The sequence below is a fragment of the Choloepus didactylus genome, chromosome X (assembly GCF_015220235.1).
Source record: "Choloepus didactylus isolate mChoDid1 chromosome X, mChoDid1.pri, whole genome shotgun sequence".
Lineage (NCBI taxonomy): Eukaryota > Metazoa > Chordata > Mammalia > Pilosa > Megalonychidae > Choloepus > Choloepus didactylus.
The window spans coordinates 188757062-188783592 of NC_051334.1; the positions used below are offsets into that span (position 1 = coordinate 188757062).

The following is a 26531-nucleotide window of genomic DNA, read 5'->3' on the forward strand; positions in this document are numbered from 1 at the left end:
TCACTTGTCTTTGTCTTAAAATGCAAGCTAAAAAAAATAGTGGAAGGAGGAAGTCAAGACCATTTAGATTAAGGCAGGTCTATGTAAAAATGGAACAGAGTACAATGATTTCACCTCATGAAGGAAATGACTGAAATGAAGTTCCCCAAGTCTTCATGTGTGTAATAAAATATATTAATGTGAAAAAAAAATCAGTGCACAATTAACAAAAATACAAGTCTGGATTTTTCCTTTTAGATTTATAATAGACTACCAAACCTGTATAATGCATTTACTTCTACAAGCCTGCTCTGTTTAGCACCATGTGCTACATACAATTACATACATATATGCTGGTATTTTACCATGAGAATCACATCTCATCTCAAACTAGTGATATGCCCTTCACCTACACTTATATACTTATGTCCATCATAAGAAACTTAAGACCTTTCTAACTGGTACATTTTAGAAAGCTTTGAAAGAGCTTTTAATCAACAGTTAACATAAAAAAGAAACTTGATTTTTAAATGAAATCTTTTTAGTACTGTGGCATGATGGGTTTAACAGTTGAAGCATAAATATAGTAATTACATTGTACTGTTTAAACTAATATACAGCTATAGGAAAATGATTGAATTTTAAAATATAGCCAACATGAGACTGTGTAGTTATAAGCAGTGAAACACTGGAAAACAGTGAATGAATAAATAAGATGATTTTTCAGCAGTGGCCATTCATTATTTTGCTTTTAGGAACCTGAAAGAAATTGTTTCAAATGTTCTGGTATTTCTAATCATTTCTTAGCTTCCTCAGTATCACCTTGAATTGCTGAAATAAGTGACTCCCAAGGATCCAAGTGGCCAATGATAGCCACATTGAGCGTTTCTCCATAGAAGTCCTCTTTGAAGGTATGCATAATGTGAATTTCCATAGACTTTTTCGTATTCTTGTGGTATGGGTTCCATCCTGTGCTCACCGTCATCTTATGGACATCTCCACTTCCAACAGTGGCCCAACCATAACAAATGCCAGTGGATATGTCAGCTGGAAGATCATCCACTACTTTTCAGGGAAGTTAGCAGTGGGGATGCCCAGCTGCTTGCAGCCTCGATGGAAGCCCTGCACCACATGGCCACAGTAGAAGTAGGGCAGGAGGCTCAGGACGCCACTTGCTTGCAGCGGGGTCTCAGTATGGGCAGTGCACGGACCCTCCCGGACCAACCAGAGGACACCAGAGCTTGGCCAGTCTGTCCAGCGCAAAAGGGGCCTGGGAGAGTGCATCTCAGTCCCCAGGAGTGGCAGTGGCGTAAGTAGGTGCAGGAATGGGTGAGGAACCGTCCCAGCAGGCAGCGTGGGAAAGCCCCAAGCCGCCCGTCACCGCCAAAAGTTTTTAATTTTGAAGAGGTCCCATTTATTTATTTTTTCTTTTGTTGTTTGTGCTTTGGGTGTAAAGTCTAAGAAACCATTGCCTAACACAAGATCCTGAAGATGCTTTCCTACATTTTCTTTCAGGAGTTTTGTAATCCTGTCTCTTATATTTAGGCCTTTGATACATTTTGAGTTAATTTTTGTATAGCGTGTGAGATAGGGGTCTTCCTTCATTCTTTTGTACATGGATATTCAGTTCTCCCAGCACTATTTGTTGAAAACACCAATCTTTCTCTGTTGCATGGACTTGGCAGCCATGTCAAATATCAATTGATTATATGAGGGTCTATTTATGAACTCTCAATTCAATTTCATTGGTCCATGTAGTTATGCTTGTGCCAGTACCATGCTGTTTTGACCACTGTACATTTGTAATAAGCTGTAAAGTCAGGAAGTTTGAGTCTTCCAGCTTCATTCTTCTTTTTCAAGATGGTTTTGGCTATTCAAAGACCCTTACCTTTGCAAGTAAATTTGATAATTGGCTTTTCCATTTCTGCAAAGTAGCTCTTGGAATTTTGATTGGGACTGTGTTGAATCTGTAAATCATTTTGGGAAGAATTGACATCTTATCTAATCAAATGATGTTGTTAAGTAACTAAACATTTTTTTTTTTAGTTCTCAGGTATTAATTTAATAACGAGACCAAAAAGTAGGCTGTTAGCCACAGCAAACATTCTTGACTAAAATGGCTACAGGCTTGACTTCTGACTATTCAGCAAAGTCACGACTCTTCTTTCCACTAGGGCCTTTTTCCACATTCTTCTCTTGACCTGAGTGTGACAAAAAGGATTCAGCTTTCTATACACAAAGTTAGGAGGGACCACCAACAATTTATTTACACTTGGGCTCAAGTTCAGAGCCATCCCAGTCAGTGCAGCACGGTGGGAGAAAAGCACAGACCCCAAGGCCAAGGTTCAAATGCCGACGTAAGCTTATTAACCATGACAACAAGCAAGCAGGGCCCTCGTTTTCTTCGGTAAAGTGGGGAGAATGTTGCCTGCCAGCTTCCAACAGCCATTACAGCTGCCCATCCCAGGCCCTTCCCCAGGGGTGGAGAGTGGGGGTCCCAGATCTTTGCTCGGCTGTTGAGTGGTGGGTCCCTGGGAGAGTTATGGAACCCCTCAGGGGACCTCCTGAGCCAATCTCTCACCATAGGCAATAAATAGGACTGCGACAGAACTGCTGCAAGGACCAAGTAAGAACTGCATGTAGGTGTTCAATAAATATTATTTACAAGTCCTGCCCAGTGCCAGGATAGAAGGTCTCATACGCAGCAGTTGCTCAGTACTTAGCTGTGATCAGAAGAGGGAGAAAAGGATATGGGGTGAACTCTTCATGTTGCGTCACTCTCACCAGGACCTTTCCATTTCATTAGTGGGGCTCAAAACCTGATTTCAAAATCAGATACTTATTACTCACCCTAGAAAACCATCCAGACAGTAAATATGAACATATAGTCTAAATTTGTGTGTGGGTGTGTATATATATACACATATACACAGAAATCACGAGGTAGTTTAAATCACCATTAAAAAATCCATATGCTTTCTAATTCTCTGTCAGAGTGGTAACCAGTGACTGCACAAGAGCTGGTTAAAATTATTAAATGAAAATCAGAACTCAAATTCCAGGAGCATGTAACATTGACAAGTAAACAGTAAATATAATTGTATTTTAATTTCTTGGTCTCTGAAAACTAGACTGTATCTGCTTTAAATTAATGGTCCAAGTTATATATTTTTTAATACTGAAAGACACAGCCTTCAGATAGCTATACAATTTACTAAATCTAACTAAACATTTACTTAATCTAAATGTTATTAAGATGTCAAATCTATAACAATATCATTTGATTAGATACCAACTTAACTTCAGTAGCATACACAAACTGTTCTTACTGCTCTGTGCCCCCTCCACCTTTTTTGTATTTGTTACAAATTGTATTTTTATACATTGTATGCCCAAGACCGTAGATCTATCATTACTTCTAATGTATTTACATTTTAGAACCTTTATTGGAGGTATTTATTTTTTAATTCGGATGTTATCCACTGTCTAGTGTCTTTTCTTTCAGTGTGAACAATTCCCTTTAGCATTACTTGTAGGGCAGGTCTAGTTGTGATGAACCCCCTCAGCTTTTACCTGGGAATGTCTTAACTTCACCCTCATTTTTGAAAGACAGTCTCACCAGATATAAAATTCTTGGTTGTTAATTGTTTTCTTTCAGCACTTGAAATATTTCATCCCACTGCATTTTTGCCTTGTGGTGTCTGATGAGAAATAAGCACTTAAAATTATTGGGGCTCCCTTGTACATAATATATTGCTTTTCTCTGACAGCTTTCAGAACTCTTTCCTTATTCTTGGCATTCAGTAGTTTGACTGCTATGTGTCTAGGTATTGTTCTATTTGAGTTTATCCTGTTTGATGTTTGTTGGACTTCTTGAATGTACATATTCATGTCTTCAAGGTCTTCTCTGTCTTTTCTGAACCTGTGTCTTGTCCTGAGCTTGTGCTTGCCATTGACCTTAGGAATTTCTCCTGTTTATAGGAATTTGAATGCCTCTTCTACCCAAAAGCATTAGTCACAGGGAAATCCAAGTCAAAACCAGAATAAGATACCACTTGACACCCAGCAGAATGGCTATAATCAAAAAGACAGATATTGTTGATGAGGATGTGAAAAAATTGAATCCTCATGTGTTGCTGGTGGGAATTTAAAATGATGCAGCAAATTTGGAAAACAGTTTAATACTTTTTCAAAAACTGAAACATAAGTTTACCATGCAAACCAGCAATTCCACTCCTGGTATCCACTGAAGGTAAATGAAATAATATATCCACATAAAAACTGACATGCAGATTTTCACAGCAGCCAAAAAATGGAAACAACCCAAATGTCCACCAACCTGGTGAATGAAGAAACAAAATACAGTATATCCATACAGTATTATTCAGCCATAAAAAGGAATGAAGTATTGATACTTGCTACTCCATGGATGAACCTTGAAAACATTATGCTAAGTGAAAGAAACCAGACACAAAAGGCCATATATATTGTGTGATTACATTAATAGGAAGTATCCAAAACCAGCAGATCTGTAGAAACAGAAAACAGATTAGTGGTTTTCTAGGACTGTGGAATGGCCATTAAAGATCTTTTGGGGGTTATAGAAATATTCTAAAATTAGGTGGTGGTGACAGTTGAACAACTTTGTTAACTTACAAAAACTCCTTGAATTTTCATTCAAATTGGTGTGCTTTAGGGTATTTAAATTATACCTTAATAACTGTTAAAAATGTTAAGTAGATTCACAGAAGTAGTTTAAAAAGGACAAATTCTAAAGATGAAAACATATGTCTGAGATAAAAAATATACTTGATGGAATTAGTGGCCAATTAGATATGACAGAAGAAGAGATTAGTGAATTTGAGAACAGAACAACAGAAACTATCCAAAATGAAACACACCAATTAAAGGGCAAAGATTGTCAAATTGTGTTTAAAAAGCAAGACTGTACTCTGCCTGTTAGAAACACACTTTAAATATAAAGACACAAATGGGTTAAAAATAATAGAAAAAGATAGACTATACTAGTATTAATCAGAAGAAAGCTGGTGTAGCTGTCTTAATATCAAAGTATATTTAGGTGCAAGAAATATTACCTGAGATAAAAATTTCATTTCTTAATGATAAAGGGATCAGTTTAGGAAGAAGACATACCAATCCTAAATGTCCAGTACCACTCTTTTCGAATGTTTGAACAACACCATTAAGCAACTTGACCTAATTGACATGTATAGAACACCCCACCCCACAGGATAGATCATACACTAGGCCATATACAAGTCTTAATAAATTTAAAAGGATTTGAATCATACAAATTATGTTATCTGACCATGATGAAATTAAATTAGAAATCAAAACGAGAAAGGTATCTGGAAAATACCAAATATCTGGAAATTAAGCAACATACGTAAATAATTTATAGGTCACAGAAGAAATCACAAGGGAAATCAGAAAATATCTTGAACTGAATAAAAATGAAAACACAACATATGAGAATTTGTGGAATGCCACTAAAATAGCCCTGAGGGGGAAATTTATTTACAGCACTAAGCTAGAAGAAGAAAGCTCTGAAATCAACGACCTCAGCTTCCAACTTAAAGCAACTAGAAGAAGAACAAAGTAACAAAGCAAGCAGAAGAAAAGAAATGGACAGTCAGAAACAATAATCAGAAATAGGTTGGATAGTACCTTGGCAAATGAATGCAGAAGGAGGAGGAGTTTTTAAAAGATAACTCTGAAGTGGGTTACATGTAGTATGATGATATACTTTTTAATATATATCTATAATATATATGTATTTACGTATTTTTATATATGCTAACTGGAGGATGTGATGGAACCAATTCATTGCTTCTTAAACTGGTAAATAAAAAGAGTGAAGCATTTATCCCACCTTTCCTATATGAACGGTATCACTGGATTACCAGATAGTAAATTAGGGGGAGGATTTCTCTGCATAAATTTTACAGTTGGTAAATGAAGAAGTGATGTAGCATTAGAATATCACCATTTTGCAAATCGTAGTGAATTAATGGTCTGGCATTGAGCAGCAACATAGAGACAACCAGATGTTATATGCCTCTTGATGGAAGAAGACATCATCACCTGTGAAATTGTCTTGCCAAATTATTGAATGTGAATCTGATCAAGCTTTTTTTTTCAGATTCGAGTAGTAATTTGCAGGAACTAAGAGAGGACAAAGAATCATGTTAAACTGCAGCATGGAGATGTGACTGGCAGAATCCAGACCATAAGAAACTCGGTGGGATAGACAACCTGGTTCCTTCAACAAATAAAGGATTAGGAAAAGAAAGAGCTATAGGGGGAACCAGTAGATGAAGTCTTAAAAGATGGACTGACCATTTGCATTATTAGGATTCCAATGCAACCAAAGTGTAAATCCACACACCCACAGACCCATGGGGTGGTAATCACTTCACCATCAGCCCTTCACCTTTGTAAATAATCCCTTCATTAATCTGTCTTCACTTATTCTTTTGAATGGGCCACCTTTTCCTGCTGAGACCCTAACTGACAGAGTCCTTTTATATGCTTATCGCTTGTGTAAGAGGTTATTTGAGGTCTTTTCCCTCCCATAAGAATGAGAGCTGTGTGTTTCATGACTAACAGACTAACAACACGAGAAGCTTGATTTTTTTCCTTACAGCATACCCTGCTGGCCTATTGGTTGCTTCTTAGTAAGACATGATACACATATTTTTTTATTCTGAGCCTGCGTAACAACCATTTCAAATGTATGCAGTGCAAAATTTGTGCTTCATTTTGATGTTATGTAACCACATTCAACTATGTAAAAATTAATTTGTGCTACATGGCAGATACCATAAACTTGGAAAAATATTTGCATGCATATAACAGATAAAGGTTTAATAAGCCTAATATTTAAATAGCTTCCAAATTTATTATAAGACAAACAACCAAAATAGAAAAATACACATACCTTATAAGAAGAAAAAGCATATGGTCTGTAAACATTTGAAAAATGCCCAACCTTAATCATGGTAACAAAATTACAAAATAAAACAAACATGAAATACTTTCCACCCATCAGATTGCCAGAAATTTAAAAGGAATATTACTATGTAATTCTGGCAAGAAATTGGAGAAAAGGGATGATCTGATGCATCATTGATAGGAGTGCAATTGCTATAATCTTTTGGAAAAGTGATCTTTCAATAGTTATTAAAACTCAAAATATTCATACTCTTTGATTTTGCATTTCCACTATGGGATTCTATTACATAAAAATCCAAGCACAAGTCTCTGAGGATATATGTGTAAGGATATCTACTGCAGAACAGATGGTAGTGAGAAAAATTGCCAACAATCTACATCCCCATGAATGGGGGAAAGGTAGTTGGAAAAACTGATAGAATCATGGTGTGGATGTTATGTAGCTTTTAAAAATAATAATCCTTATGTGTTGACCTGGAATGATGTCCATGAAGTAATGCTAAATAAAGGTATATGGTAATGTATATAGTCTAATCCCATTTTTGTTAAAAACGAAAAAAAATACATATATTATGCGTGTGTGTGTGTGTGTACACGTAAGTATTTTATTGGCATGGAGAAAGGTGAGGATGTGTGTGTGCTAGGCTTCATCTTAGCTAATTCTGGGGACCTTTTGGGGTCAGATGTGGGGATTACAGAAAGTTATTAGCTTTTTCTTCATGACCTTTATATTGTTACACTGATTTATGGGAACAAATGAAGCTTGTAATGAAGGAGGAATTGTCCAACAAAATTTCAAAATGTGGAGTAAAGGTGGTGAAACTCAAAGTCATTTGAGATCAGTTTTCTTTACAATTTTATTTTCCTTTTTTTCATGGAAAGAAACCAAAGGAACGATTTCATTGAAAGTAATTCCCAACCAGCAAAATCATCTTCCTGCACTACAGGCAGGTCTTTTGAGCACATGGATACATTCCGTTTCCACAGCCAGCTCATTGTCTGGTGCAATCAGAAATAGATTGGACAGGACCTTGGCCAACAAATGTGGAAGGAGAAGGTGTCTTTAAAAAAACAACTCCAAAGTTTGTATCACAGCTTACTTGTGGTATGGTGGTATAATTTTTCTTTTAAAGTAAACTTTTTGAGATTTTTGCTTCTGTGAGCATCTGTGCAACAAAGGGCACAAGTCATAAGTGAAACTAGATATAGGTGATAAGGGTGAACACAACCTTGTAACAAGCTGGTAATGTTCTAGTTTCACCACTCTCCTGACTTCTAATACCAGAGATTATTAGTTTTGCCCGTTTTTTGAAATGTATGCAAATTGAATCATACAGTATGAATTCTTTTGTGTTGCATTTCTTTCACTCAGAATTATGTTTGGGGGAGTCATCCATGCCGTGATATATTCATCCATTCTGCTGTTGATGGAATTTGTGTTTCCAGCTCTTTTGCCCTTAGGAATAGTGCTGCTCTGAACCTTCTTGTACATGTCTTTTGGTGCTACAATCTATGCACTTTTGTTGGACATTTACCTGGGGTGGGGTGGGGACTGCTGGGTTGTTTTTCAAAGTAGTTGTACCATTTTACATTCCCAGCTGCACTGCATGAGAGTTCCAGTTATTCTCTATCCTCACCAGTACTTAGAATTGTCTGAGTTTTTTGTTTTCTTTTATTTCTTTTATTTCTTACTGATTTGCAGGAGTTCCTTATGTATTCTAGATAAAAGTCCTTTGTCATATATATCCTAAATATGTTCTTTTACTCTGACTTGCCATTTTATTTTCTTAGTGGTATTTTTAATGATTATAAACTTGTAATTTTCATGAAATCCAGTCTACCACTTCTTTTTCCTTTGTAATTAGCAAATTTTATGTCTTTTTTGAAAAAAAAATTGACGTTACCACAAGGTCAAGAAGATATTGTCCTATGTTGTCTCAATCTTAAAGGGAACGCTTTTAATATTTCACTATGAAGTATGGTGTTGGCTCTAGGCTTTTTGTAGATATTCTCCATCAGATTAAAAAAGCTCCCTTCTTTCCATGTTCACTAAGAATTTTTATCATGGAAGGGTTTTGAATTTTATGAGATGCTTTTTCTGCATCTATTGATAGGATCATATGATTTTCTCCATTTCTTATTAATTTGATGAATTAATTGATCTTCAGATATCAAACCTTGTGTTGTTGGATAGATCCCATTTAGTTTTGATTTCTTAACCTTTTGGTACATTGCTGTATTTGATTTTCTAATGTTTTATTTAGGATTTTTGCATCTCTGTTGAGAGATATTGTGATATTTTTGTCAGCTTTTGCTATCATAGTTATGCTAGATTCATAAAATGAGTTGGGAAGTGCTATCTCTTTTACTATAATCTGTGTTTGTGTGGGATTATTGTATGAGGTTAGCCTTATTTTTCCAAATATGTGTAAAAATTTACCAGTGTAGCCGTTAGGGCCTGTGTGTGTATGCATGCACATGTGTGTGAGTTTGAAGGAGGGTTTGTAATAACTGATTGAAGTTCTTTAATAGATATGTGATATGAGTGTTTATATTTTCAATTTCTTGTGTTAGTTTTGGTAAATTGAGTTTTTCAAGGAATTTGTCACAAATGTATTGGTGTGAAACTTCATAATATGCTCTTATAACTTTTTTTAAATCTTTTTATTATAGTAACATATATACAACTCAAAATTTACCATTGTAACCACTTTCAAGTGTACAATTCAATGATATTAATTACATTCACAGTATTTTGCTACCATCACTAACTTTTTCATCGCCTCAAACAGAAACTCTGCAAACATTCAGCAGTAACCCCCCTTTTTCCTGGTAACCTGCCCTCTACTGTCTCTCTCTCTCTGAAACTGCCTTGTTCTGGGTATTTGTAGGCGCAAGATCATGCAGTATTTGTCTTTTTGTCTCTGAAATAATTTCTTTACTTAAACTTTGGGACAACAGTCTCTTAGTTTTCCTGTTACCTCTCTATCAGCCTCCTTTTCTGGTTCCTCCTGATCTTCCTCAAATCTAAATGTTAGAGTTCTGACACAGAGCTTTTCTCTTTTCTATACTCATATTTCAAGTGACCCCCTACAATCCCAGTTGCCTTAAATAATATACATATCTTGACATCTCCAAATTTATTTTTCTAGCGTGGACCTGTCTCAACTCCGGATGTGTGTAGCAAATACCACCTCACTTGAGTGTCTACTGGACATCTGAAGCTTTGCATATCTAAAGTGAACCTCTTCCAGAATTTCTTCTGCTCCACTGTCCTCCATTTCAGTAAATGATGGCTCCGTTTTTCTAGTTGTTCACACCATCCTTGAGTCCTTTCTGTCTCCAACACCCCACATCTACTGTCACAGGAAACCCTTTTGACTATTCCACTCAAAGCATATCCAGAATCCAACAACTTTTCACCCCCTCCTTTGCTACTATCCTTGTCCAAGCTGACATCTCTTACCTGTATTACTGTAATAGCTTCCTAATAAATCTTTTTGCTTCTGTCACTGTACTCCCTACATTCTATTCTCCTCAGAAAAGACACAGTGATTTTGTTAAAATACAAGTCAGGTCATGTCATATCTCTTCTCAAAATCTGCCATGGATTCCCAGCTCATTCTTTTCCCTTGCTCATTGCACCTAATCAGGGTCAGGGCTAAAGAGAGGCACCCAGCACACAAAATTTAAAAGGCACTCCCTCTCAGGTTGTGCCAATGCCTAACCCTTTTCCTGGTCCTGGACTTAATCTGCTCACCTTGCAGATGTTCTTCAAAAATGCCAAGAACATTTTGGCCTTGTGTGCTTTGCACTTGTTGTACCCACTGCTTAGAATATTCTCTCCTCCAGTACCTGCATGGTTTGCTTACTCTCTTCATTCAGGATTCTGTGAAAGTGTCATCCTGTCAATGAGGCCTTCCCTTGCACTCTGTCTCTTTACCTTCCTCTATTTTTCTTCTAGCACTTAACCATTACCTAATATATTATATACTTATTTGTTTATTGCTTGTGTCTACCACTGGAATGCAAGTTCAGTGAGAGCAGGGACTTTGTCTTTTGCGGCATCCCCAGTGATTGGAACAGGGCCCGTAGTGACCATTTCATAAGTTATTTGTTGAATGAATGGATGAATATGCACAGTCTTTTATTTTCTACTTATTTTTATTTTTCATTTTCTTTCTTGCAAACAAATGATACCTAGATTTTTTACCAGATTTTACAGTCTCTGTGTTTTACAAAGACAATTGAGATAATCCGCACTTAGTGTAATGATTGATAAATTTGACTTAATTTCTTAAATGTTATTTCATACTTATTATTTATTTCAATTGTTGTTTCCTATTTGTCCTTTCCCTAGATGTGCTGGTTTGATCAAGTTATTAATTACATTTTTTCTTTCGTAAATTTGTGAGCAATATGTTTTTGCATTTCATTAATGGTTATTTCAGCTTTCAGACACATATGCCTTCACTGTTGTTTGAAAACATGATGTTTTTTTGCCCTATTAGAATTCACTGTCTGCTCCTCCAGTATTCTTTATTTAGAATACTTTCTTATTTATTTAGAAAATGTCATTTTCCCTCTCTTCTAACTTTATACCCCCCAGATGATACCTTTAGAATGTGTTTCCTTTCTGTCTTCATTCCTTTGCTAGCCACAACTCCTTGATTTTTCAAAGATGTTATAGTGCTTTTAGTTCTAGACATTAGATTTCCCTAGAAATATAGACCTTCTATTTCATGAGTCCTTATTTAACAGGTATGTTACCCATTTTCAGAAAGTCTGTTATTACCCACTTAGATTTTACTACTGCATTTCATCTGCAGATGCACATTTTCCTTTAGCTCAGGGATTATTTCTCCATTATTTTATTAATTTGTTTATTTTCCATATGTTTTAGTTTTTCCTTCTGCAACTGAAATTATTCATAGATTTTGATGTCCTGGATCTGTCTATCTATGGAGAATCCACATCACAGAGCTGTTAGATATTGGTCCCTAAGTATTTGCCTAGCCCCACTGTAAAAATCCCAGCAACAATTCTTTTTGCTATAACATCATAAAATCCAAGACCTCAGTTTCCCCCAGGCACCTGTAGGCTCCAGCAGCCATTTGACCCAGGGAAGGTAGATAGTTTAGAATTGTTAGTGGAGGGAAAGAGAGCTTTATAAAGATCTCCATCTTTCTAGAGGGTGGGGCTTTCAGAGGGTTTAAAGGTAGCTCATTTGAGGAAACAGTGTTTTCCTACTTGTAAGAGTATGGAGAGGTAAATTCTTTCTTCTTTTCCCATATTTCTTCCTTGTGTTTGCTTGTACGTTCTGCTGGATGTGCTCAACCACTCTGGCTTTCTCTATTCCCTCTTTTGTAGATTCTTCTTTCCAGGATCCTAGAAAAATAAAGTGGTTTGAAATGCTCTTCTTTGGAAGCGGCTTGGCCAGTCACATCTATTTCTTTATCCATTTATTAACTAAAAAATATTGAGTACCTACTCTGTGCCGAGTGATAAAGACGGACGTGGTCCCCATCCTCACGCCTGTGACTAACGGGACTGAGTATTTCAAGTTTGCAACTAATTCTGAGAATGAGCCTCTGAGAAACTCAGAGGAAATATTTTTCTTTTGATCCTGACCCTCTCTGTTTACAGCGGGACTGCCACCTTGCATGCTCTGATGTTGGTGTTTCTCGCAAAGCTGTTGCCCACAGTTCTCCTTTGCCTTCTTTTTCAGATGTTCATGAGAGCACAGTTTGACTATGGTCCCAGAAAGGACAATCCGATCCCTTGCAAAGAGGCAGGACTGAAGTTTGTTACTGGGGACATTATCCAGATCATCAACAAGGATGACAGCAACTGGTGGCAAGGATGGGTAGACGGCTCCTCCAAGGAGTCAGCAGGGCTGATTCCTTCTCCTGAGCTGCAGGAATGGTGAGCTGCTTTTGCATGGGCAAAATTTGCAAATGGAAGGGATATGTGCCTGCCATGAATGTTAAGCTTCAAAATTCTACCATCTTGTGTGTAGTTTCTCCTTCTTGACCAGGTGGACTCCTGCCTTCCCTGGTATAATGGAAAGGTAGGTTAATGCCCTTCTACCACTCCATGCTGCATCCTGGAAGGTTTGTTCCAAGTCCTGCAGAAAACAGTAGTATTTTAAGTATTTGTGTTTTATGCAAATTGCCAGGCATATAGAAGAAATAATTCCCATTCCCTAGTCAGATTGCTCATTTAGTCCTAGTGTCACGGCCCAAGAGGGCTTTTGTAGCCAAAGGACTAAAGAAAGTGCCAGACACATTCTGAGACATGAGCTTTTATCATGGGGCTTCCTGACAGGGTGGGAAGTCGAGTCACATTGCACTGAATTCAGGAGCTTCTCTGAATGGATTCAGGAGCTGCTCTGAATGGCAGCGGGTTCAGAGCTCAATGTGAAGATGCTCCGCACTTTGCAGAGGTGGGGGTGGGGTGCTGAATAAGCTGGTTATAAGGGCTCAACATTCCAATGGGTGTGAGAGCTAAGGTGGAGAGCAGCATGAGGGGGGGCTTGCAATGTAGGGAGGGATTGATTGTAATCAGCAGGGAGGAGGGGAAGATTATAGATTATCTTGTAGCTAGCAGTATCTCAGGGAGTCTCAGGGAAGAGGTAGTTATAGAGTACATTTAGCACAGAGGACTGATTTCATGAGGGGAATAGGTCAACAATAACTGTCCTAGGTTGAGCGAACTGCTGAGTGCAGTCTTCAAGACACTTGGGGGCCCAGGGTTCCCACAGCCAGGTACACTACTTGACTCTAGTAGTGGTAGAAAAGTCCTTCACAAAGAACAGTTCTAAGCAATTCCACATCTAATGTTGACCACTCTCCCTGCAAAATAACTCCAGTCTGAAGAGTAAAGCCTCAGGGTTTGGGGGTTTTAGGGTTTTTTTTCCTTTCATATACTAGCCTTTTAGTTTTTTTAATGTAATTTTATTGAGATATATTCACACACCCTATAATCCATCCAAAGTATACAACCAGTGGCTTACAGTATCATCATATAGTTGTGCATTCATTGCCACAATCAATTTTAAAACATAGCCTTTTGGTTTTAAGCCAAAATCCTGGTTGATCTCATCTCTGGTGATGATATAGTGGAAGGGAAGTTATAAATATGGCATTGAACCCATGAAGTGCCATTTAGAAATAAACTTTTAAAATTATTCCAATAAAGGAAATACAGTGCAGATCCTGGATGATATTGGTGAAAGCCTGAAGTATATTAGTTGTGGCTTCTAGGCAATTTGCAGAGGTAATACCTCATGGAGAACGTTGCAGGATTGGGAGCAAGAGGACACAAAACATTAGATAACTGAGGAAGATCCACAGAGAATAAGAGTTCCCACTAGCACAATGGTTTTCAAGGTGTGGGCCATAATCCATTGAGTCATGCAATCAGTTTAGGGGTGGGCAAGAAATGTTTCCTTTAAAAAGTGATATGGATGTTCAGAAGACAGAACAATAGATGATGGCTGATAGATAGGGAGGGAGGGAAGGAGGGAGGAAAAGAAAGAAATGGTGTGACAGCATGTTAAATTTGGTGGATCGGGGTATCGGGGGAGGGAGTCAGGGTATGCTGGAGTTCTGTGTATGGGGTTAGTATTGTTTTTGCAACTGTTCCTGTAAGTTTGAATTTATTTCAAAATAAAATTTAAAAAAAAGTGGTACAGAAAAGAAATATTAGAATATATTCCACATAGTAATGAAGGTACTGTTTTATGAAACCTTTTTTTTTTAGTTGTATGGGTGCAATGCAGGGTTACAGTGCAAAATATATTTCTTATAGTGAGGTAAGGTCATAAAAGTTCAAAAACCAGAGAAAGTGAATTATTTGCCAGTTGTGTTTGAATCTGCTGAGATGCAGACTGAGGGAAACCAGTGCTCATCCACCTTCCTCCTCCTTGCCTCTCTGGAGAGTTCCAGCTGTGGGCTTCTATCTACCTGGTGGTGGAAATGTTCCCAGGAGGAAATGAAACCCCCACCACGTCCTACACTCAGCACAGTCTGACCATTCTGGCCGGGCCCCTTCTGTGCCTTTCTTGGTGGGAGCTCTCTTTTCTGGTCAGTCTGTGGGTTCTGAGAATACAGAGCACACATTTCCCAGTTTGCTTATTGGCTCACACTCTTCAGCCCTCGGTTCCTCGATACTTGTCTAAACCCTCCTGACCACAGACCCAGAGCCTTCAGTACTTTCCAAGTAGCTTCCCTGGTCATTCTATCCTATACGTCCTTCCCTCCGAGGTTTGGTACATTATATCTTGTCTCCATGGCACTTGTTTGTACACAACCAAATGACACCTTCTGTCTGCAGCACTAGAATCCCCTTTTTCATGTGTAAGTGCTGTTTTAGTTTGCTACAGCTGATGATGAAATGCAGTATACCAGAAATGGGTTGGTTTTTACAATGGGGAGTTTGCAAGTTTGCAGTTCTGAGGTCGTGAAAATGTCCAAATTAAGCCATCAACAAGATGATACCTTTGCCCCAAAGACCACCTACCAGCGATCCTCAGCTCCTCTGTCTCATGGCCAGGCACATGGTGACATCTTCTGGTCCTTGTTTCCTAGGTTTCATTGCTTTAGCCTCTGGCTGCTCCATCTGTGGCCTTCTTTCTGAGCATCTGTATGTTTCTCTGAATTTCATCTCTCATAAAGGACTCCAGTAAAGGATCAAGACCCACCTTGAATGGGCTGGGTCACACCTCAATTGAAACAACCCACCCACAATAGGTCTGCACCCACATGGACAGATTAGCTTTAAGAACATGATCTTTTCTGAGGTCCATAAAGCCTCCAAACCATCATAAGTGCCTTGCCTCTTTGGCCATTTAAGCTCCTTTGGACAGGAACCTTGTTTATTCACCTTTATTGCCTCCACAGTCCATATGTATTGGTAATTCATTCATTCATTTGTTCAACAAATATTATTGAACACCTGCTCTCTAGCAGAGATAGTGCTGGGTGCTGGAGCAGACAGTTGGGCTAACTGTAGCAGATAAAGCACAAAGAGAGAGAGAGAGAGGCTGAGAGAGAAAGACAGAGACACACAGACACATAGATAGCAGAGAGAGGGGGGCTGCTGATGGAGGGAGGGGGATACAGACACACATAGAGGGAGAGGGGGGCTGAGAGGGTGGCAGAGACAGACAGACAGACAGACAGACAAACACACACACACACACACACACACACACACACACACACACACACACATAGAGGCAGAGAAAGAGGTTGAGGGCAGGCCTCAAGAGGACACTAAGGTTTTTGGCTGAGGAGCTGGAATACAGCAAAGCAAGTTTGGACGGAGAACCAAGAGTTCAGATGGGGGCACTTTAGGCTTCACATGCCCATTGGACAGCTGCTTGGGCAGGTAGAGAGATCAGTCTGGCAGCCAGGGAGAACCCCAGATCTGGGCGTCACCTGCACTGGGACAGCAGTGAGAGCCATAGGTCTAAACAACCGCACACAGGGAAGTGATGATAGGTAAAGAAGAGAAAAGAGCCAAAGATGGAGAGGAAGAGAAAGAGTCAGCAGAGGAGCTGAGTTGCAGTCTCAGTGTGAAAAGAGGGGCACCTGGAGAGCTAGGCCTCTGGGAGTCCTGGGAATGCAGGGGTGTTGGGAGCAGTGAAAGCCCAGCTGTTTCAAGAGCTGCTGAGGAATTGTATGAGGAGGTTGGGGCAGTGACCAATGGGTTTAGCAACATGGAGTTCCCTTGGGTCCAGGGAAAAGAAAGTCCAGACAGTATCAACAACTCATTCAAAGCTGTCTTCTCTAAAGGAAAGGGGAAAAATGATGTCTTAGCCACAGACAAAGTCGTGGCAAGAAGTGGTCTCTTGGCTTTTTTTTTTAATACAGATTTTTTTAACCTGTAGTAACTACTTTACTTCCAACATTTTATACAGTATTATTGAGATATATTCACATACCCTACAGTCATCCACAGTGTACAATCAACTATTTACAGTACCTTCATATAGTTGTACATTTATCACCAGAATCAACTTTTGAATATTTTTCTTCCTCCAAAAAAAAATAATAAAAATAAAAGTAAAAAAGAACACCTAAAACATTCCATCCTCCCATCCCACCCTATTTTTCATTTAGTTTTTGTCCCCAATTTTCTACTAATCTGTCCATAAACTGGATAAAGGGAGTGGGAGCCACTAGGTTTTCACAATCACATGGTCACACTGTAAGCTACATAGTTATACAATCACCTTCAAGAATCAAGGCTACTGGATTGCAGTTTAACAGTTTCAAGTATTTCCTTCTAGCTACTCTAATACTCTAAAACCTGAAAAGGGATATCTATATAGTACAGAAGAATAACCTCCAGAATGACCCCTCGACTCCATTTGAAATCTCTCAGCCACTGAACCTTTATTTTGTTTCATTTCTCTTCCCCCTTTTGGTCAAGAAGTCTTTCTCAATCCCATGATGCTGGGTCCAGGCTCATCCCTGGGAGTCATGTCCAACATTGCCAGGGAGATTTATACCCCTGGGAGTCATGTCTCATGTAGGGGGAGTGCAGTGAGTTTACCTGCAGAGTTGGGTTAGAGAGGCCAAATCTGAGCAACGAAAGAGGTTCTCTGTGGGTGACTCTTAGGCACAATTATAAGTAGGCTCAGCCACCCCTTTTCTTGGTTTTGTTTTTAAGACTGGAGAGATTGGTCTCTATGTTTGCATGCTGATAGTTGACCCAGTAGACAAGACAAAGTGTCACATATGTGTCCCTCACCATCATCTACAGGGAGTGCCACAAAGAGAAGCTATTGGGGGTGCCTAGGAGAGGGAATAGGTAGGAGTGGGCAGTGGGAAGAGCTAATGGTGGACCCTTTTCTGTTTTCATTATAGTCACTAGCAGAGAAAAGTCTCATTTGACTTTTTGCTTTGGGATATGACTATGGAAACCCTTGTGGGAGACTGAATTCTGCCATACAGGTGGTGGGAGGCAAGAGACTTAGGCATGTAGAAGGGGAAGGAGACAGGTCATAGAGAGTTAGTGTAGAAAGGAAAGGGGCTGTAGAGCCCTGTCACAGGACAGACAAATGACCTTGGGGCTTTTACTGGCAAGAGCTACTAACCCCACTGCCACCTCTCAGGATCCTCTGTTCACTGTCATGTTTTCCTCGTAGGCGAATGGCGAGTGTGGCTCAGTCTGCTCCGAGTGAAGCCCCGAGCTGTAGTCCCTTTGCAGAGAAGAAGAAATACAAAGACAAGTATCTGGCAAAGCACAGCTCCAGTAAGCTTTCTGAGCACCTTCTCTCTCCAGTCATAACAGGGAAAATGGCAGTAGCCCTTGGGTGCAACATTAAGTGGAATATAAAACATGCAGAAAGTGTTTCATTTATACTTTTTTGCATTTGAGGGGAAAACCCATATGTAACAGTAGGAGTTGAGAGTTTGGGGAGGATCGCCTGTACCTGAAAATCCGTGTTTCAGGTTTACCTGAACCATAGAAACTGGTAAACCTGTCAATGCAGTCCCTCATTGGTTCATTTACTGCAACATTTTGTACTGTTGACACTGCTGTGTTTTGCCATCGTCTCTTTTCTGCAGCCTAGGTTGCCTGTTTCCTGATTATCGTTTTTTCTTTTATTAACTTTATCTTCAATAGATACACTGTTTCACACACTCACTGCAGTCAGTGAAACCATGCCACTAGATACAAAGAAAAGCTAGCATTGCCCATACCTTTTCTCACTGCTGCTGGTCCTCCTCGCCCCTCAGGTAAACAAATGAACAGTCTTCCATCCCCATCTCTGTGCTCAGGCCTTGTTCAGTGCTTTAGCCCTTCTCTCAGGAATGGTGCTCAAGACAGGAAGGGTGGGGAGTCCAGCATGGGGTCAACAGTTCAGGTGGAGAGTGTTGAGAAAACAAAGAAATCAAGACTCAACTTATAAATACAGAATTAGTTGATTTTAGTACTGAGCAAAACATTTTCAGTTTTATTGATACGGAGTGAAATCTACAGTTGTTATACATCCTCCTCCTTTTCGTAAGCTGTCAACACAAATACTAGGAGAGTTGGGGTTCAGGTTCAAGATGGCTAAATATGTTCACATGGTTCCCTCATGTCCTTTCCAAAATTCTGGCAAAATGAAACAATAAAGACTCCAAGATCAGGGATAGCAGGGGCTGTGAATGGCCATGAAACACTCTGCAAGGTAATTAAAATATTGCAAAACAGCTCTGCCAGTCCCACTTCTCAAAAAAGGTGGCTGTGGTGACTGCCCTCTGGTATAGAACTGCTCTCTTAACATAATGAGAGATTTGTAGTGGGAAGAAAGAGGGTGATGTCTCCGGTAATTTTCAATGCCTTAATTGGCACAGAGTGCCAATACCTAGAAGATAAGCTTCCCACATACTCCGCAGGAAAATATGATATGGGTAACCACAAAATCCTGTCCACACACCACAGCCTGCGTCCTACGTCAGCATGTCCTGTTTGGGGACACAGTAACATTGCATACGTGCCTCCAGCCGTTGGCCTATCTAGACTCATTTAGAATCATAGACAATAGAAGTCATCATACATGTGAGGATAGCACCATTTGAGTAGTTGATGCCAGAAGAAACAGAGTTAACGTGTGTCGGGAGCCAAATCACCACATCCTAAACCTGATGGCAAGGCCTCAGGTTCAACAGAAAACATTTCTGTGGATGTGCCGCACGGCGGCGGGCGTGGCCCCTCGACGGATCCTGGCAAAGGCTACCACCGATGGACTATTGCAATGCTGATTCTTTTAATCTTTGTGCGTCTGCTTTCTCTTTTTCTTTGCTAATGTTATTATTTGGGATATACTCTGGATAATAATCAAAGATATGACAAAGTGTTGGGCACCTTCCGATGATTTTACCTTTCGATGAACCCCCTCCTCCACCTATGAGAAAGCAGCCACCCCGTTTAGCTGCCTGAAGCCCCCTTGCCCCTTTCCAGACATCCTCCTTTACACAAGTTCCCCCTTTGACATCCAAAAATATTTCACTGAGAAAGCAATTAGAAGGCCAAAGCAGAAGCAATGTAAACCACGTAATTCATCACCTGGTTCCTTGACAGGCCCCGTTGTTTGCCGAGGTTAGAACTGAATCAGGGTCAACACGCTCCACTAGTGCCTAATGGCTGGCCTCGGGCAGCCAGAGCATACAAGAAATTCTTTGGGCACCCACCCCACGGGCTTATGGTACGAGAGTAGTTCCTCGTATGAGCCCACAGCTAATTTACTTTAGGTACAAAAACAAGCCCTTCTAAATAATTAAAATAGCCAAAACAGAGATCATTACTGAGAACAAGGAAGAATATTATGAGGAACTTGGAAGGTCTGCACCGGAATAAAATTGTCTTAACATAGGGATGAAAACACACACTGCTCGGTCCCCCCGCCCTGTTCGGACCCCAATGTCCCCTGGAATTGAGTAACAGTGGTTTTGTGATTTATATGCTGTGCTTGCCAGCTCTCACCCGCGTGATCCAGGTGCAGAGCTTATGTAACTTTGAGCTATAAAAGAAAATCACTTTTTCATTAAAATTGTCAGAGCCTTGAGCTTTGTCCCAGATACGCTTGTGTCTGATGTTTTTCTTGCAGCGCCGACGCCGACCCCCACTTTAGGACCCTGACATGTTTGCTGAGGCAGGACCTCGGCAAATGTGGGAAATAGACTAACTTTTTAAACATTTCTAAATGACACATTTCCTTTATGCTAAGTTCCATTTTCTCCACTTTTTAACATTCTTGAAACCAGAATGTGTCTTAAAATTGATATTTACAATTAGTGTGATAGTGTTGGTAATTCCTAAAAGCTGCTAGTATGCATTAAAATTAAAAGTGGCTTAAAACAAAGACAGTAAGGGATTAGGGAAGACTATTGTATCTGTAAAACAAAGAATAGGCTGCCATATAAAAGTAGCAATCAGTCAGAGAACAAGAAAGAATTCTTGGAATTGAAAATTTGATTGCCGGGATAAAAATCCATGGATGGCATGTTTTACATATGGGGAAACCAAACTGCATAGTACTTTTCTACTTTTGCCAAGTACAATTTTCTTCATTAAAAATTGTTGATAATGTGTACCATGCCTTGTCATATTTATGATGTGCTTGTTGACCATCATTTCTGAGCAGTTTGAGCATGATAATTAAACCTCCTGCATGGTGAAGTATAATGTGCACAGCATTGTTTGTTCAGCTAGGCCACAGATGTTTCTGGAGATTTGTATTTGAGTGTTTGACAGAACCAGAATTGTAAGGGTTTCGTTTGTCTTGGTAAGGAAAGTACTGATGGGATATACTTGGAGGTAAACAATGCCTTCTCTTGAGCTCCAGCAGCTCTTGGGTTTGGGGTTCAGAGATTGGGGCCCAATGAATCCCTCTTTTGTGATAGTTTCTCCTTTCAGGGTTAGTTGGAAGAACTGGAGTTTTGGCTGACAGATGAAAGGGGCTTTAAAGGAACCTGGGTATATCTCATAGAGACAGGGAGCAACACCATCTGTGTGTCTTTCAAAACTGGAAATGAACATTGTTTGCTTTTCTTTATGCCTAGTTTTTGACCAATTGGATGTTGTCTCCTATGAGGAAGTTGTTCAGCTCCCTGCGTTCAAGAGGAAGACCCTGGTGCTGATAGGTATCTTCCCATTGCCACCCACGTTCATTTATCTCCTGCCTGCATTATGTACTCTATCCCCCATAAAAAATAAATAAAACCAGTGAGGAAGAAAAGAAGTGAATCGCTTGGACTTTCCATACAGAGCAAGTATGAAGAATTTTCTGGATCCTTATGAGAATCCCATCTGGGCCTACCTGACAAGTGAAAGTAAACCTTACAGCAACTAATTCCTGTCAGTTAGGTTCAGCAGTGGAAAGTCCTAAACTGGTTTTTGATCTTTGTTCTGTCAGCCTGGCTGGAAGGAGGAGTGATGTGCCTTTTTTAGCATATGTCTCAGAGTGCTCTGCAAGTGCTGTGAGGGTCCCTGAAAAGAATTCTGAGAGTTAAAACATTAATTGGTAGAAGATCTGTATTAGGGTTCAGGTGTGATTTCCAGTTAAAACCCTAGCTTAAATTCAGTTCCATTAATTTTGGAGAGCTCAGAAAAGCTAGTATCCTTAAAAATAAACAAAAACTCATGTGTTAGCTGGCTCTGCAGAAATGATAGTTACATTCTGAGGCCTGACCCGTAGCTCTTGGAAAGAACCTCTCCCCCTGATGGAAAAAAAGAACAGTGGGAAGCTACTTGGCAGCCCTGAACTGGGGAGGGCCTGAAGGAATGCCTGCCCCAGGCTTGGCACACCTGCCTCCGGTCCTGATCCCAGCTCAGATGCCACAGTAACTCACCTTCACCTGTTGGTGACTTCAGGATCTAAGAGATGAAGATCCATATTCCATCACATTCCTACTCCCATTCCCACCTTTCTCTTTGGAGATGGGAGCCTTCATCGAAATCATAGCAACCTGGTTTCTCTTTTCTCAAATCCTTTCTTCTTTCCCTACATAGGGGCCAGTGGGGTGGGCCGCAGCCACATTAAGAATGCCCTGCTCAACCAGAATCCAGAGAAGTTTGTGTACCCCACCCCATGTAAGTAGCTCTGAGATGCTATATTGGTCCTTTTTTTGTTATTTTATTTTAAATGTGTGATTATAAAAACAGAACAAAATTTGGAAAGATAAAAATGTTTTACTTATAATCACTCCAACTAACAAAATAACTAGTGTTGTATGCTTACTGTTCTCTTCTATGCTGTTTGCCTACATAACAGAAGCTGTAGTAAACCTGTTTTTATCTTGCTTAAAAATTATTATGCAAGTGATGCATTATTAAAATGGATGCATATTGCTTCTTTAATTTTACCGTATATTGTAATAAGTTTCCCATGTTCTTTCACTGTCTGCCTGGTTTGTTTAGAGAAAAAAAAAAAAAGCAGTCCAGGCTCCCCATTCAAGAACTTTTAATAAGAGAAAGAGGGTGATAGTTGAAGATAATGTCAAGTCAAAGGAGGCTTGTTGTTTTATAAGATGGTGTTTAGTTTGATAGGCTGCCAAAAGCAATATACCAGAAATGGGTTGGTTTTAACTGTGGGAATCTGTTAGCTTACAGTTTTGAGGCCATGGAAATGTCCAATTCAAGGCATCATCAAGGCGATACTTTTTGCCTGAAGACCAGCTGCCTGCGATCTTAGACTCCTGTCACATGGCAAGGTTTATGCTAGTCTCTGCCTTCTCTTCTGGGTTCCATTGATGTTCAGCTTCTTGCTTCCTGTGGTTTTCTCTCTCTCTCTCTTCATTCCGCTTATAAAGGACTCCAGTAACAGGATTAAGAGCCATCCTGATTGGGCTGGGACACACCTTAATTGAAGATACCTTATGAAAAACTACTTACAATAGGTTTACACTCACAGGAATGGATTAGCTTTAAGTACATGTTTGATTTTCTGGCGTACATCCACAGATGGGAAGAAACCCATATGGTGTTATAGATTGAGAGGAAGGAGCCCGTTGAGACAGACAAGTTGATGATGCAGAAGACAAGGAGATGTTCAATGGAAGATGTAAGGAAGAAGAGAAAGGACTATGGGAAGGGGAAGGATTGGACTATTGTGTTTCTCTCAAGCTACAGTATCTAGAGTTTATTTTATTATAGGACAATTATACAAGTAATTTAAAATCCTGTGACTTTCAAGAACATTCCAATTTTGAACAATATGAGCTTTCAAGTCATGATAAGGAACTTCAAGTATATTTCCAAGAAATCCTGACCATAGCTTATAGATCTAGTTTCTAAAAATAGTTTCAGCTGTCATTTCTGAGCATCAGTATTCTTGGGGTATGTGGTTCAAGAGATGTAACTTCATATAGGGAAAATGATGATAGGAATTTTCTACATTGGGCTTTACCTCTAGGAAATTAAACTGGTAGCTCAGGGTTGTTTAATATACTTTTAGTGGAGTCAGCCTGGAAAAAGAACAGTGGCCCTGGGAACGATGGAGAATAGTGTTGGGATTTGTAAAGTCTAAAGCACCTAATTAGAAGGAACCTATGATGATAGTTAACTACATATTTTTTCTCCTTCCTTTTCTTCCTTCCTCCCCCTTCCTTTTTCCAGACACTGAAGGTTGTTCGGACAGCAGAACCTTCACTTTTCATTGTGTTCGTTGCACCTACTGATCAGGGCACTCAGGTGGGAAGGAGGGGATTGGGGGAGGGCGGGACTGCGGGGATGTCTCTCTCCCCAGGCCTGCCCAGAGTGCTGCCGGGACTCAGCTCCAACGTCAAGAAGCCAAAGGGCACATATGGTTTGTTCGTTTGGCAGACATTTATGAACACACTAGCTGGGCCAGTGCTCATGCTAGATGATAGGACAAAATAAATCAGTCATTCTGGAGGTGCTCAGTGTCCAGTGGCACAGATGACAATTAAGCAAACCCTGAGAGTGGAGTGAGGAGGGCTCAGCTGGGGCAGGCAGAGGCAGCTGAGGGGCAGTGTTCGCAGAGGAAAACGGACGGAAAGAGTCCAGGTCTGTGGTGGGCGTCATTCTGGATCTTTGGAGGAGTACAGCACTAGGTTTCACTGACATGGCTTTGATAATGCATTTCGGGTTGTGCCACCTCCAGGCACACACCGTTCTCTGTTGCTGCTCCTCTGCCTACTCTGTGAATATTCTCAACGTGAGTCTTAAGCAGATGCTACAGAGCTGAGCAGTGGTGACAGCAAATGGTGCCCTTTTAAAACCTGTCACTGTCTGCTCTAGTCTGAAGGTGCTATGCCTTGGCACGCAACTCCTGGGCACATGGGACACCGAATGTAGTGAGCTGTAGGCATCCCACACAGTGCGTTCCAGTGCCAGTTCCACTCCCCACCGCATGTCCTCAGATCCTGTTTCTCCACGTGGAACAGGACCAATAGCACCTGCCCCCTCACCCACCCACCCACATAAGTGCTTGTGAGGATTCAGAGAAGGCACGTGACAGGACATAAAACATCAGGGATGGTTGTGGCTTTAAAAATTCTTTCAAGCACTAAACCAGGCAGTTTTTCCGTTCACCAGGGCGGCCAGGGAGCCCTGTTTGATCTGTGGTGCGTTTTCTTGGCAGAGGGAAGCCCTACAGCAGCTGCAGAAGGACTCAAGAGGCCATCTGCAGCCAGTATGCACACTACTTTGGCCTCTCACTTGTCAATAATGGCGTTGATGAAACCCTCAAGAAACTGCAAGAAGCCTTTGACCAGGCGTGCAGTTCCCCACAGTGGGTGCCTGTCTCCTGCGTTTACTAAGTATGCAGAGTGGGGTAAACCCTTGTACATCTGTGATCTGTACATGGTCACACTGCTCTCCTGCCTTTGGGACTTGTTTCCTTTGTTGCAAGGCAAACAGGGTTGCTCCCACTAGTGTATGTCGGCTTCCAGCTTGGCAACTACCTTAATCTTCTTCAGGCTCCTGAAGGAATGGGGTTTGGTTTTCTTGATAGGTGGGATTGGTCTGGATTTCAAAAGGATCTCTTGGAAAATTGGGGGTCAAAGATTATGCAAAGTGGGGAAAAGTGATGAACCCTGTCCATCTAAAGCTTGTGCTCCTTCACCTTCAATTACACTGGGCATTTCATTTGTCTTTTTACTTTGGAGAAAGCATTTTTAACAGCAACTTTCTAAAATGGCAAAGTGCAACAGCTGCACAATAGGATGATGCCTGTTATTGGGAAACCCTCAAAAGCAATAAAAAATGTTGCTGTTAAAATGCTAATGATCTTCTCTCTCTGGGCTTCCTCCTGAGACACAAGCCTCTGAAAATACTTCCATTTAAGCTTTTGCTGCTGTGTGAACAGCATCAACCCAAGGTCTCTCGCCTGGATTAAATCTCCCCCAGGCCACAACAGAATCCTGAAATCAGAATAAAGCAACCTCCTTGTGGGTGTGTCTGTTGGGAGGGACATAAATCCATTCATTAGGAGCAAAGGGTTCTAAAAGGGCAGTCCAATTTGTTTCATGGGGAGATTGCACGTTAGTTTTGTAACATGCCTATATCCTAGACGGAGCCTTACAATCTGGAAGCATTTAAGAGTTGAAGAAACTGAATAGCGTGATCAGTGGGTCAGAAAACCCAGCCTCTGGCAGGTGAACTAAAGCTCAGAGCCATGAAGTCTCCCCCCACAAACTACTTTTTTTCCAAGTTTTTGGCACCATCTTCAACTGTTAACCAAACTGGAAGCAATCCCAGATCTTCCTCCCCTTGTCACCAAGGCTTAGATTCCTGAACCTTCCTTCCTGTCATTCAAACTTGGCACTACTACCTAGAATTGAAATCCTCAGTGGTCTCCAGTCACAAAGTTCAAGTCCAAACTTGCCTACAGGTACCTGAAGATCTGGCTGTCACATGCTTCTCAATGCTTTGTTCAAGCAAACCCTGACACATGCACACACCTTATGAGGTCAGACAGCCCTTCCTTTGCCACACCACACACATACCTTTCTTGTCTCTCAATTATTTTTGGAGAGGTCACTGAATTTACAATGATTTCCCTTTCATTTAGTCAGTGCCTTAAGATTCCACAGCATTTGACCCCATGTCAG

General features: G+C 40.3%; 1 protein-coding gene across 1 annotated transcript; it reads left to right on the top strand.

Moving 5' to 3' along the window:
* Positions 1 to 1092: 1092 nt before the first annotated feature.
* Positions 1093 to 25238, top strand: LOC119522540 (55 kDa erythrocyte membrane protein-like). The gene is given in 10 exon segments (XM_037820953.1): positions 1093 to 1288; positions 7837 to 7901; positions 12683 to 12879; positions 18113 to 18219; positions 21519 to 21599; positions 22468 to 22548; positions 23129 to 23163; positions 24073 to 24147; positions 25061 to 25093; positions 25095 to 25238. Coding segments are annotated over 10 exon segments (1014 nt in total).
* Positions 25239 to 26531: the final 1293 nt, after the last annotated feature.